The sequence below is a fragment of a genome, unplaced genomic scaffold (genome assembly GCF_019419815.1).
Source record: "Pyrus x bretschneideri cultivar Hongxiangsu unplaced genomic scaffold, Pyrus_bretschneideri_v1 Contig18, whole genome shotgun sequence".
Taxonomy (NCBI): Eukaryota; Viridiplantae; Streptophyta; class Magnoliopsida; order Rosales; family Rosaceae; genus Pyrus; species Pyrus x bretschneideri.
In genome coordinates, this window is record NW_025999479.1 from 1,520,174 (window position 1) to 1,532,766 (window position 12,593).

Consider the following 12,593-nt stretch of genomic DNA (forward strand, 5'->3'; position numbering starts at 1 on the left):
AATATTTTGGGCCCAAACAGAAACATATCCAACTCTTAGTAAGATAGCTAAGACTGTTTTTGCTCTTCCTAGTAGCACCGTTGCTAGTGAGAATGCCTTTATTCTTGGTTGGAGAGTTATAGATCCTTTCAAAGCTCCTTAACACCTAGAATGATTGAGGTTTTAGTGTGCACTAGTGATTGGCTAAGGGGAATGAAATGTTCTACAAGGAGCTTACAATCAATGAACTCATATTCTACAAGGAACTTGAAGACTTAGAGAAGAGTAAATGAAGTATTTGATTTCATGTTTTTATTTTCTTAGTATTCATTATTTATACATTCACTTTCTAAATAGATTGTGGTTTATCGTTTAATTTGTTTTAGGGTTGCTTAATTTGGGAGGTGAGGAGAATTAACAAAAAGTGAAATGCCACCTCCTCCACTACCTCAAGTTCAACAACGCCAATCGTATGCATTCATGTTTTGCTTTTGGTTTGTAACGTAATCTAAATTTATTTGGAAGTTTGGTTTGCAAAACTTAACTTATTTTATTTTGGTTGCATGCACTTTTAATTAAGTAGTTTGGTAGACGATTGTGAACTTTGGTCCCATGAACTTAAGCTTAACATTTTGCTTCGTATGAACTTATGAGATTGTGAACTTTGATAGGAACTTAGAAACAGGTGGGCTGTGCAATTGGTTTTGTACAATTTTGGTATGAACTTGAGCTTATTATTTATACTATGGACTGGGCTATCCAATTAATGAAACAAGTGGGCTAATAGTTTAAAAAGTTTAAAAATCCAAAAGAGTTTAAAAAGCCCAACATTATCAAGGCCTAATCACGAAGTGACCCGAAATCATGAAAAAATTTAGGCATCCTAAAATTCGAGAATCGGTGTTTGGTTTGATTTTGGGATTCGGGTTGAGTTTCAGTTCAGGATCTCGACCCAAACCACCCATAGATATATTAACAATGAGGAGTATAATCATACATTTTTTTTGGGGGGTTGGGGGGGGGGGGTAATGCTATGAAGACCAAAATTTTAAACCAAATTTGCAAATGAAATGACAAGAAATGAGTACGTTAATCAACGCTTAACTAATAATCCAATCATCAACAACCACATCATTTGGTTTGCAAATTTGGTTTAAAAAATTTGGTCTCCCTAGCATTATCCATTTTAGAGAAGTGTTATCCATACACCCATTTTGACTTCTCACACATCCCTCTCAATTTTTGGCTCTCGCATAAAATGACTTGAAGAAGATCAATGGCAAAAAAATAACAAGGGTGTGTGAAATTATCACTTTTTTTTTTGGTACAAAGACAAAGCTTCATTGCCAACAAAACAAAATTTACACAGCAGATGCCCCAAACAAATATACAAAGAAAACATGGGCCTGCAAAACAAAACACCAAGAGCCTAACCAAAAGATTGGCTCACAAATAGAAACAAACCAACAGAGAGAGAAAACCCTAGCCTTCACTGCATCACCTTCCGATCAGCACGAACCATCGACCTCATCGATCACCATAAATCTGGTTAAACAACGCCTTAGAGATGAAAGGAATAAAGACTCCATCATCCATCAAAGAAACCTTCTCCGATTGCAGCCACAAAGTAGAAAAAATCAAAGAAGCTAGTGGGAAACCCATTTGCGACACTACCAACGAAAGCAGACCAAGAGAAGGAGATGGTGCGAGCACTCGAGCCGGTGTGAAACTCCGAAACTTTACACACCTTCTTGATGTACCGCAACATATTGTGGTTTAAAGTGATTGCAAATCGAAGTTGGTATAATATTGATGAAGGATGGAGCCAAATCATAAAAGATTAAGAAGGATGGAGAAGGGCCTTGAAGATGGAAGGGTACCATGGATTAGAAAAAAGATAGGAATGGTTCTGAGGACATTGGTGAGCAGGGCCAACGGCTTGTGGGGTGGACAGAACACACTGGTGGGAAATGATAGTAGGGGAAACTAGTAGCAGAAGGTAAGGAAGAAAAGCAGAAATAAAGGACTGCTACCAACCTTAGGGAGATAGAAAGTTGCCAAGTTTTGTATCAACTCTAACTATCCATATTTTATCTTGTTTGATATGATTATATGTCATACACACTTGTAATTGCATGCAAACATAGTTGTCTCTATAGATTAATTAGAAGTATACACAAATACATAACAATGTTTTATTTTTATTTTAAAAAAAAATATTGAATGTTAATACATAATAATTTGAAATTTTCCAAGATCTTGCAAAATGTAGGAAATCTGAATTATGTTATGAAACTTCGAGATAATACTGATTTCAAAAAAGCTGAATATTCTAACATTGGTACTAAAGTTTGATTCCGATTTTTTGGGATTGGCATTAGAAACCTCCTATCCAATTCGATAAAAAAAATCATCCTTAGGAATAACCATGCTTATGTGTTGCAATTTCTAATCTCTTATATTTAGTTTTTTAGGATCGCAGCATGTCTAATTCCTTCAAATTTGGAAGTTCCTAACCCACAAGCATATGCATGAAATTTTGTCTCAAAAATTTGGAAGTCGCGTATATGGACACACACATGATTTGTAATTTCTCTTGTGGACCGCGCGAAAGGCTAGTTGGAGGGTAAAATGGGGAACTCAATAAATTATTCATAAACGGGTTCGACTAGGACGCGCCCTAACCCTATTTACTTCTGGTACCTTCTGCTCCCTCTCTCTCTCTCTCTCTCTCTCTCTCTCTATCGCGCGCGCGGAGTAGCATTTGAGCAGAATCCATTACAGGCCAAGTAAACCTTTCCTCTGTTTCGGAGCTAGCGTGCTTCAACAATGGCGACTCTGATGCAGAAAATCAAGGATATCGAAGATGAGGTACTTTTGCCTGCAACCCCAATACCCTCTCTTCTACTTTCTCTGCCAATGACAAACCCCACATTAATTTAGGGAAGATTGAATACTTTATGTATAGCCTTATCACTTGTTAGGTGCTTAGGGTTTCAATATTTTTTTTTTTTCTTTTGCAGTTCCTTTTATTCGGTTTCTAGTAATTAACAAAAAAAGTTGAATAAAATGTAAATTAGAAGAGGAAACAAAAATTTGTCAAGTAAAAATTTTATTATTGCATTACCAACTCAACTCTCTCCAATCAGAGAAAACGTAATTTGAAAATTTAATTTATTATCTTGTTTTTGTAGACCTGTATGATTATTGATTAACATGTAAAGTTTAGTTTTGGAATAGTTATAGGTCCAGATTTTGGTAAATTTGATTTCTTGTATTTTCAATTTGCCGTTGAAATGCGTTTATTGTTTTGGAGGTGGTGTTTCTGGAATCTGGATATGTCAGATTCTTTGAGTAGTAACTAGAATTTTAATATTTCTTTACTTATTAATTGCAGATGGCTAGGACTCAAAAGAACAAAGCTACTGCCCATCACTTGGGTTTGCTGAAGGTGAGTTATATTATTTTTCATCATAATGTTCGTCAATATTTTGCCGTGCATGGTCAAATTTTTTGACAATAGTGATCTATCAACTTTTGCTAGGCTAAACTTGCAAAGCTAAGGAGAGATCTACTTGAGCCTCCGTCAAAAGGCGGTGGTGGTGCTGGTGAAGGTTTTGATGTCACTAAAAGTGGAGATGCAAGAGTTGGTTTGGTGGGTTTCCCTTCAGTTGGGAAATCTACACTGCTGAATAAATTAACTGGGACCTTTTCAGAGGTAGAGAACTCTCCATTTATCTCATTTTACACATGATCTATGCGAGGCAAATAAATTTTTTATTTGAAGAGAGACAAAATTATTTCCCAGAGATTCATTATGTTAGGCATGAAAGCATGTAGATTTTGATCGAGATCACTTATTATGTTTAAATGTGGGTCTCCAATATTATGCCAAATTTGATCTTCTAACAATCTGTGCAGTCTACTGGGACTCATTGCCTGGTCTCCCAGAGATTCTTTAGAACCGGTTTCTGTCTGTATAGAGATCTTATATACTGTGGAAATTCGTCATTAAAAGTGTGAAAGTTTATTTTAAGTGATGCTATTTTTAAAATATTAGCTGAATTTTCTTCTCTTAGATGGATTAACTTAATGGGGAATTCAGGTCTGCACTAAAACTAATTGATCATAGTGATAAGCCCTCTTTCAACCTTTGATCTATTTATTCCACAACTTGGCTCATGGACCATACAATTTGCTCTACTCTGATTGATGTTGTTAGAACAGGATGATCTGAGATTGTGTAGTGGAATGAGATATATGATTTATGTCCAGTGGGAACGTTGTGCTTTGCTGACCTTCATCTTAACTTGTGTATATAAAAGTGACCCTATAGTTTGTTTTTAATATGTAAATGTGTATATTTAGCTGCCTTAGAGTATACATGGATAAGGAAAAATGACATCCCAAGATTCAGAGGAAACTGAAGGCACAAAAATGCCAAAAAGTAAGACACTACCCTACCCCATAACCTTCCTCCCCCCTAGATTTTTCGAAAGTCAAGTTTCATTCCATTCACACTGCCCAAAAAGTAGCCAGCCCACAACTCCAAGAATTTTTCTCTCCACTTCTCCAAAAGCATAGTGCTTCTCAACAAGCATGGAAATGCAGAGTATAGAAATCATCTGTTACACAATCAATTTCTGTTGAAGCTTTAAAGTGGTATAACAATGAAAAAATAGGTGGTCAACAAGTGCAACCTCAATCTTTTAAATAAAGTCAATAGGAAGATAAGCAAACATAAGGCCTCCTCTGGACTATGTCACAAGTATTGACTTTGTCATGAGCTCTAATCCAATCTAGAGCTAGAACATCGTGGGAGAGGGTGAGGTTTTTGTCATCCCCCTGGTCATCAGTTACATCAGAAGTCAGACATCTTACATTCTTCTTTCCTTCTAGTTGTTTTTTTTTTCCCTTGTCATCAGTTGTACTTTTTTATCAGTGGACCTCCTTGTTCACTGATTTTGTGTACCTTTATTCGGTTGAAAGGAGCTATTTTCAAGCAAAGAGAATGGAGAGCCAGCTCCCATGCCTCCAGATTATTTAAACTTCTCTGGAAAAGAAAGTTCTTACTGGTTGGAAAAGGAGTCAACAGAGATCGACAGACAAATTGGCAGTGTTAAGAGTTTAGAGTCCTGAATCCATTATGGCGTAGAAGTTATATGAATTGGTTACTTTTGGATCATCAATCCTCCTAGAACCTAATATTAATGCAGAAATGATAGAAACAATTGATCCTATCTGGAGCCTCAACCACAATATTAGGGCCCCACCCATTTACAGGTTCCTGATATTCTCTTTGGTCTGATGTCTTCCAGGCTTTATATTGCACTGAAACTCCAGGGAACTGTTTGGGAATGGAGGATTGTATTGAAATCCTTTTGAAACTTGATTCCATTTGTACCTTCTGTATGAAAACTTTGGGGTTGGGGGTTTCAAGATTCCCTTGGATGCTTCTAATGTCTATGTGTGTGATAAGACCTAAATTATTGCTTGCTATGTGAAACCTGAATGTTATTATTGTTATTCTTTCCTTCGTTGTGCAGCCATGCAATAAAATGTAGGCTGCCTACTAAGATATATGCTATCATTGCTAAGAAAATTCTTGATATTTTTTGAAGACCACCTAATGTGTTTGTGTACAGGTTGCTTCCTATGAATTCACTACTTTAACTTGCATACCAGGAGTGATCGTGTATCGAGGTGCGAAAATTCAGGTACTATAATATTTTGCTTTATTTGTTACATTTGCTAATATAATTGGAATTTTTATAATTTAGTTGGTGGTTACAGTTTTGCGTTTTTTTAGATTTGGAATTCTTGTTCACTATTCTTGTACGTATGTCTGTTTGTTTGTGCGTGTGTATTTTATAAGCTCTTTCCCAATAAAGAGAAGTTTTTGATATACTCAAAATAGCTGTTCTAGATTTACGATCCATTTGCTCCCTTACAATAAATATTTTTTAATTGTCGCACTTCAATTTGCAGTTGTTAGATCTCCCTGGAATTATTGAGGGTGCTAAGGATGGAAAGGGTAGAGGAAGACAGGTAAAATGTGATATTTGTTTCTCGTTGTGCTACCGTAACATGCTGATTTATTTAAGTGCACTTATTTCTTATACTCTTTTTTGTTTTTGATGTCTGCATTCCGATGTTAAATCATAGAACCCGTATAATAACATTTCTCCTTTGTCTTTTTGATAACCAAGACTCATTTAAACCTTTTGTAACTTCAGTCGTTATCTTTAACATCATCCTGTGTATTTCCTTCATCCTTCCTCACTTCTTTCACATCTTCCTCCTCTTCTCTCCTTCTCCCCTCTTCCCTGTCACTTTTCCATTAAACAAATTAGAAAAAGAATAAAAGTGTGTTACCAAACAGGCCCTTATTATTTTTTTGTTTTTGGTTTGAACTTGCTGTTTTCTTTCTCTTCTGTCTGTCCTTTTTCCGAGCAAGGATTATATTCATTTTACATCAGTATGATTTTTTTTTTTAGTCAGAAGCCTCTCATATAATTGTCTTCTGTTTTCTAGCCAAACCATGCAGTTTGTATATATGGTTCAATAACCTGTCCATGTCCATGCAAAGTAGGCTATAATTTACAAGGCCGCTGGACTAGACCTGAACAAGGGTGTTTTCTATGAATATAGACGCTTGCCCTAAGAAGCTATGTTTTCCTTGCAAGAAATTTATACATTATGTTGTTAGATAGACCAAACAACTTTCGAATAATTAGATGACCAATATTGCACCCTTGCATGGATTTAGAAGTGTTCTGATGGTTTTTGATCATGTAAGTGTATGGAATGGCTTCCAGAAAGATAGGTTTGCATAAAAATGATCTTGGGTAGTTTATAAGGATCTGGACTAACATACTTTTTCAAAAGGACTTTCCTTATATGTTATGAACTTTTTCTAGTAGTGAAACATGCTTGAGGTATATTTTCCTTTTGGCTGTGATTAATGTTGTTATAATTTGTTTGATATGTCGCACTAATGAAGGCTTGAGATATGTCAGAGATTGTTGGAATACAGAAAATGAGTTGTTCTTCTTCCCCTTTTTCTCTGTGCATGGGTGTTCGTTATATGCTTTTAGATTCACTTGTTGAACTTTCATGGCATCCAGGTTATCAGCACTGCTAGGACATGCAATTGCATTTTAATTGTTCTTGATGCAATAAAGCCAATAACTCACAAGCGTCTAATTGAAAAAGAGCTCGAGGGATTTGGCATAAGGTCAGCTATAGCTTTGTTTCTGATCGCTATAGCTTTGTTATTTAGTTACTTCAGTTTACCAGATCTTAAGGCCATTTATGCATTGGTCAGTATGCATAACTTTCAGAAGTTCTCCTTTTCATTTACATAATTTGAATCTGCTGGATTTTCAAAATTTGGTTGTACCTTTGCTCTACGTTTTCGCAAGCCTTCACGTGATACTGATTCAACATTTTTTTAATATAAAAATAAAAATTTGATTGAAATATTCCTGGGATCTACATTTCTGTGGATGATGCGTTGTTGAATTAGCTGGTAAAGGCTTGTATGGATTTGAAACCTTTTTCATAATGCTTCTTCAAAGCTTTTTTCCCCTTTGGTAAACGTCAGAGGCTATTAATCCTTCCTTTTATCAAATATGGATTGTTTTGCTGCAAACACCATGCCTAGTGAGTTAGTTGACAAAACCTATAAGTTACATGCTGGTGACAGTTTATTCAAGTGTCCACTTATGTACACAGGTAATGCTTACAATATTTTTTTTTATGTGTGTATGAGTATATCTAGATGTATGTGCATGTAGTCTTTCTCACATTGTCTAGCCTCTTTGCTCGTACATTCTCTTCCTAGATAGTTTATAGTTATAGTTAGCTAAATGCTTCTTGTGAGCAGGTTAAACAAGGAACCACCTAACCTTACATTCCGGAAGAAAGATAAAGGTGGTATCAATTTCACTTCAACGGTTACAAACACACATCTGGATCTTGAAACTGTGAAGGCAATATGCAGTGAATACAGAATTCACAATGCTGATATCACTCTTAGGTTTGATGCAACTGCCGATGATCTCATTGATGTTATTGAAGGCAGTAGGATATATATGCCTTGCATCTATGTTGTGAACAAGATTGATCAGATTACACTTGAAGAGCTCGAGATTTTGGATAAACTTCCTCACTACTGTCCTGTCAGGTAATCTTTTATTAAATACCATAGTTTATAGTTTCATACTGGATTATTGTTGCAAAATCTTGGTTATTTGAAATTTTTGGATGTTCCATCTACCTCTCTTTAGAGAACATGAACTTCAGTTTATTGTTGAGACATAATACGTTGGAAACTCTAATTCAAAATATTAAAGCCTGTTAGGGGAGTAGGCCTAATGTAATTTTGAAACATTACTGGCAGAGGACATTTTCGATGTTTGAGAACTCTACAATGCATCAGTAAAAAATATTAAAGCCTGTTAGAGGAATAGGCCTAGTGTCGAAACATTGCTTGCAGAGGACACTTTCAATGTTTGACAGCTCTACAATGCATCAGTTATCAGGAGTTTCTATGGAAAACATTGTAATTGAAGCATATATAAAACATTGGAATTGAAGCACATGAAAAACATTGTAATTCTGAATAATGCTTAATTAAACACCAGACTCGGTGTTAAAACAGTTTGCAGTTACACGAAGCATGGCAAAATGAATAAATTTCAATAATAGTGCACAGCTTCTAGTCATTGATCCAGTTGGAGTTGGATTGTGTAGCGCCCACGAATCATTGTTTAGATTTGTTTTTCCTTGGAAAGATTTGTTATTATATTAATGCTTCTGTTTCTTTTTAACTTTTCTTCATTTTCTGGTATAGTTTGGCTGGCATATAATTTCAGAAATTATTGTTTAGTAGTTTTGTTAACTTGTGCAATTTTCCATGACTGATCTGCAGTGCTCACCTGGAGTGGAACCTTGATGGTTTGCTGGAGAAAATATGGGAGTATCTTAATTTAACTCGCATATATACAAAACCTAAGGGGATGAATCCAGACTATGAAGACCCTGTGATCCTATCATCTAAGACAAGGACCGTTGAGGATTTCTGTGAACGGATTCATAAAGATTTTATTAAACAATTTAAGTAGTAAGTACCTATTTTAAATTTTCTTAATTTTGAACCATTTAATGTTTTATTGTTTTTTTAAATGATATCAAGCACTCTGAAAACGGAGAAGGGTTCTTTAGGCGCTTGTCTAAACAGCTGTGCAAAATTAGAGCTTTAAGTAAATATAGGCTTCCACGTTCTTTGGAAGTTTCACTAAATGGTATGTTACTTCTGGACATTAAAGGTTCTTCCATCATTTTCTGATTTGAAAATGATAACACCAACTTCTGGGGAAAGGAAAAAGGTGCTTGTGTCAACTTCCGTGCGAAGTTAACGCTTTAAGGTGGACACAGAATTTATGTTTGCATTGTAGTTTTAATTTGGTGGCGGTATGTTACTTTTTGGACATTGAAGTATTTTTCATCCATCTTCAAATATATAGCAGTTCAGAATCTGTTTCTTTCCTTTCTTTAGTGGTTCAAAATCTGGCATTTGTTTATTCCCATTTAAATCTGGTTGCTATACTTGAGACGTGTTCCGCAGACACTTTTATATGGCTCATTGTTTCATTTAAAGTTAACTTTGGTTTCTATTTTGCAGTGCTCTTGTTTGGGGATCAAGCGCGAAGCACAAGCCCCAAAGAGTTGGCAAGGTTGGTTAGTTAAAATATTAAATATATGCAACACCATGGTCATCTCTTCGACTAGCGACTACTTGATTTATTTCTATTAATGGACGTTGACTGTTAAATAAGATGCAAATTTGCTGCATTGACACAACAGGAACATCTGCTTGAAGACGAAGATGTTGTTCAGATTATCAAAAAGGTGTGATTTGGTGCAAAGTCGGAAAGTCTTATAACCAGCATATCAGGAAGCATCTTGAGATGAAGCTTTTCTTTTCTCCCGACTGGATCGTTTGTATTTTGTAGACCGTACAGCACTCCTCCGGTGTCTGCTTATTGGGGTGCAAGGCTAGGCAGAACTTGAGGCAGTTTGATATTTAATATCATACCGCACGTTGTCATAAAATTTGTTTAGTTTGTAGTATAAAAAGTATCATCCATTACAAAGTTCAGAGGATTAAACGAAGTTCATTTTTAAGAAACTAACGGAAGTGAGATGCTCGAGGCGTGATGTTACAACGAATTGTGGATTACTGCATGAGCGTAATGCCGTCAATAGTAGTAGAGCCTACCGCCTCCGAGGATCGATTATCTTGGGCTTGGTTTATTTCCCTTGCTTTAGCTATTTAGATAAGTTGTCTAATTTTTGCAAGTTCAAAGAGCTCAAGAAATGGGACAAGGAAGCTCTTATTTTATGGTAAGTTTTGTATTCTTGGTTTACTGCGATCACAATGTGCGCTACATTTGGATGGGATAGATAATGATGGATTAGTCCAGTTTAAGGAATGAAGAAGTGGAAAGGGGTGAAAGTTGATGAGCGGACAGAAGTCACAAGACGAAGGCAAGGAAGTAAAAAAAAATACAAAATATATAATGGGGTGTGCTATGCACGTACTTTTTTGTACTTCTCACGGGCTCTTTGTAAATTTTTTTATTTTTTTCAATTTATTTGATTTGATGATTGAAAATTAGAAGGATGTGTGAGAAGTAAAAAGAGGTTTGTGGATATTACACCCCTATATAATAACCAAACTGTCTATTTTTCAAGTTTTAGTTCATTAATCATTTAAATTGTTAGCCAATTCGTAAATGATTGAGACATCTAATTGTTGTTTGGTTTTGTCAAAATCGAAATCGAGCCAAAACTTCTATTCGGTTCGATTTTCTTTCGATTTTTTTGGTCCGGTTTTTCGATTTTGGTTTCAATTTTTTTTTATTTATTTATAAAACTTGATCTTTTTTTTTTTAATATGGAATTTGGAAACGAGGCTTGTATTGGTAAATTAATAATAAGAAAATGGGGAAAGTGGGAAAGTGGGAAGGTAGTTCTACATATAAAGATCATATAAACCAATTCTATTATATCAACAACCTCAATTGCAAAGAAAAATGATGACCATATCCCTTTCAAAAACAAACACACAGAGAAGCTCTTCCAAGTTCCAAAGCCTTATATAACTTTCCTCTATAACCAATGAAATATCCTCCCTAGTCAAATCAAGTATGCTCCTTCAAAATGCCTGAGGCTTTGTTTCAAACTTGGCAACAAAGTTTCACAAAAAATACATTATGGGCATACATTCATTAAGTAAAGGGATTCGGTTCGGTTTGGTTCGGTTTCCAAACCTCCAAATCGAAACCACACCAATAAAGTTCAGTTCGATTCGGTTTTTCCTTTTTCAGTTTGGTTTTATTTTCGATTTTTGGTTTTTGGTTTTTCGGTTTCAGTTTGGTGTTCGGTCTTGGTTTTTTTTCGGTATTCAAATTTTTGAACCCACCCCTAGCTAAAAAGACTCAGTGTGAGCTCATTTTTCAATTAGGAAAATCCATAAATGGAAAAACATAGATCGTGTGGACAGTTACAAAACAATGTAGAATGCCCCATAAGTATTCCCATTATTTTGTGCCTTTTCGTTAAGGCTATATATATATTGTGCCTTTTCGTTAAGGCCCGTGTGTATGTATATGTGTGTGTACACACACATACATACATATATACATATATCGATACCTTATTTGAAGTGTCTATGTATCATTCATAAATCATCTATTCAAAAAATTAGACAAGTCTAAAACCATTAAGATATTCAATTGTAGTAAAGATAATGGACGGATACGTTTTTTTTTCAAAGAAACATTAAAATGACTATCATTAATCCGTCACATGGTTTTCGACTTGAAAACTCTATATGTAGGATGTTTTTTTTACTCAATGGAAGAGGGGCTAGAAACTATCCAAAAATCCATCGTAATATTCTTGTCAAGATGCAACCATTGGTTCTTCAACAAAATGTGACACATGTACTAATATTGATTCTTCTGTACCAGACTACTAGTACTGTTGGACCCAATTATCTCACAAACTAAGGGTAGAAAGAAGGATAATGTAATACCCTGAAAATTTAAAGATATAAATTAGATAATATAATTATGAATATGTGGAGAAAAATCGAAAATATATCAATTTATGGTTATGAAAATAGAATTGGGAATTTTAAAGTTTTATTTCTAGAAATTATTATAATTTACATTAGTAAATTTTATCGGTACGTGGGAAAAGAAAAAAATGCCCTAGTGGTATAACGTAGATATACGAGGATGTATTTTATTCTCATATATCTTGTCGTAGTTCTTAGCATAATTTGATAGAATTCAATTCTATGAGTGTGCAGGCGAAAACCGTTCGTCAACGAAATTATAATGAATAAAATAGAAGAGAACAAATGTAAGGGCAAAATAGTCATTTAACCATGATTTGGAAAATTCTAGACTTTGGGGTGTTGTAACATCCCACATCGTCTAGGGGAGTGGATCCTGTAAGCCTTACATGTATATTCTCATCTCTACCTAGCACGAGGTATTTTGGGAGCTTACACGCTTTGGGTTCCTTAGGAAATCTGA

General features: G+C 35.2%; 1 protein-coding gene across 1 annotated transcript; it reads left to right on the forward strand.

The window, feature by feature from the left end:
• Positions 1 to 2,690: 2,690 nt before the first annotated feature.
• On the forward strand, positions 2,691 to 10,299 carry LOC103928950 (developmentally-regulated G-protein 3). The gene is made up of 10 exons (XM_009338075.3): positions 2,691 to 2,850; positions 3,377 to 3,430; positions 3,524 to 3,697; positions 5,625 to 5,696; positions 5,968 to 6,027; positions 7,107 to 7,216; positions 7,868 to 8,167; positions 8,915 to 9,106; positions 9,668 to 9,719; positions 9,850 to 10,299. Exons 1-10 carry the CDS (start codon positions 2,809 to 2,811, stop codon positions 9,898 to 9,900), a joined length of 1,107 nt encoding a protein of 368 aa, XP_009336350.1. The 5' UTR covers positions 2,691 to 2,808; the 3' UTR covers positions 9,901 to 10,299.
• Positions 10,300 to 12,593: the final 2,294 nt, after the last annotated feature.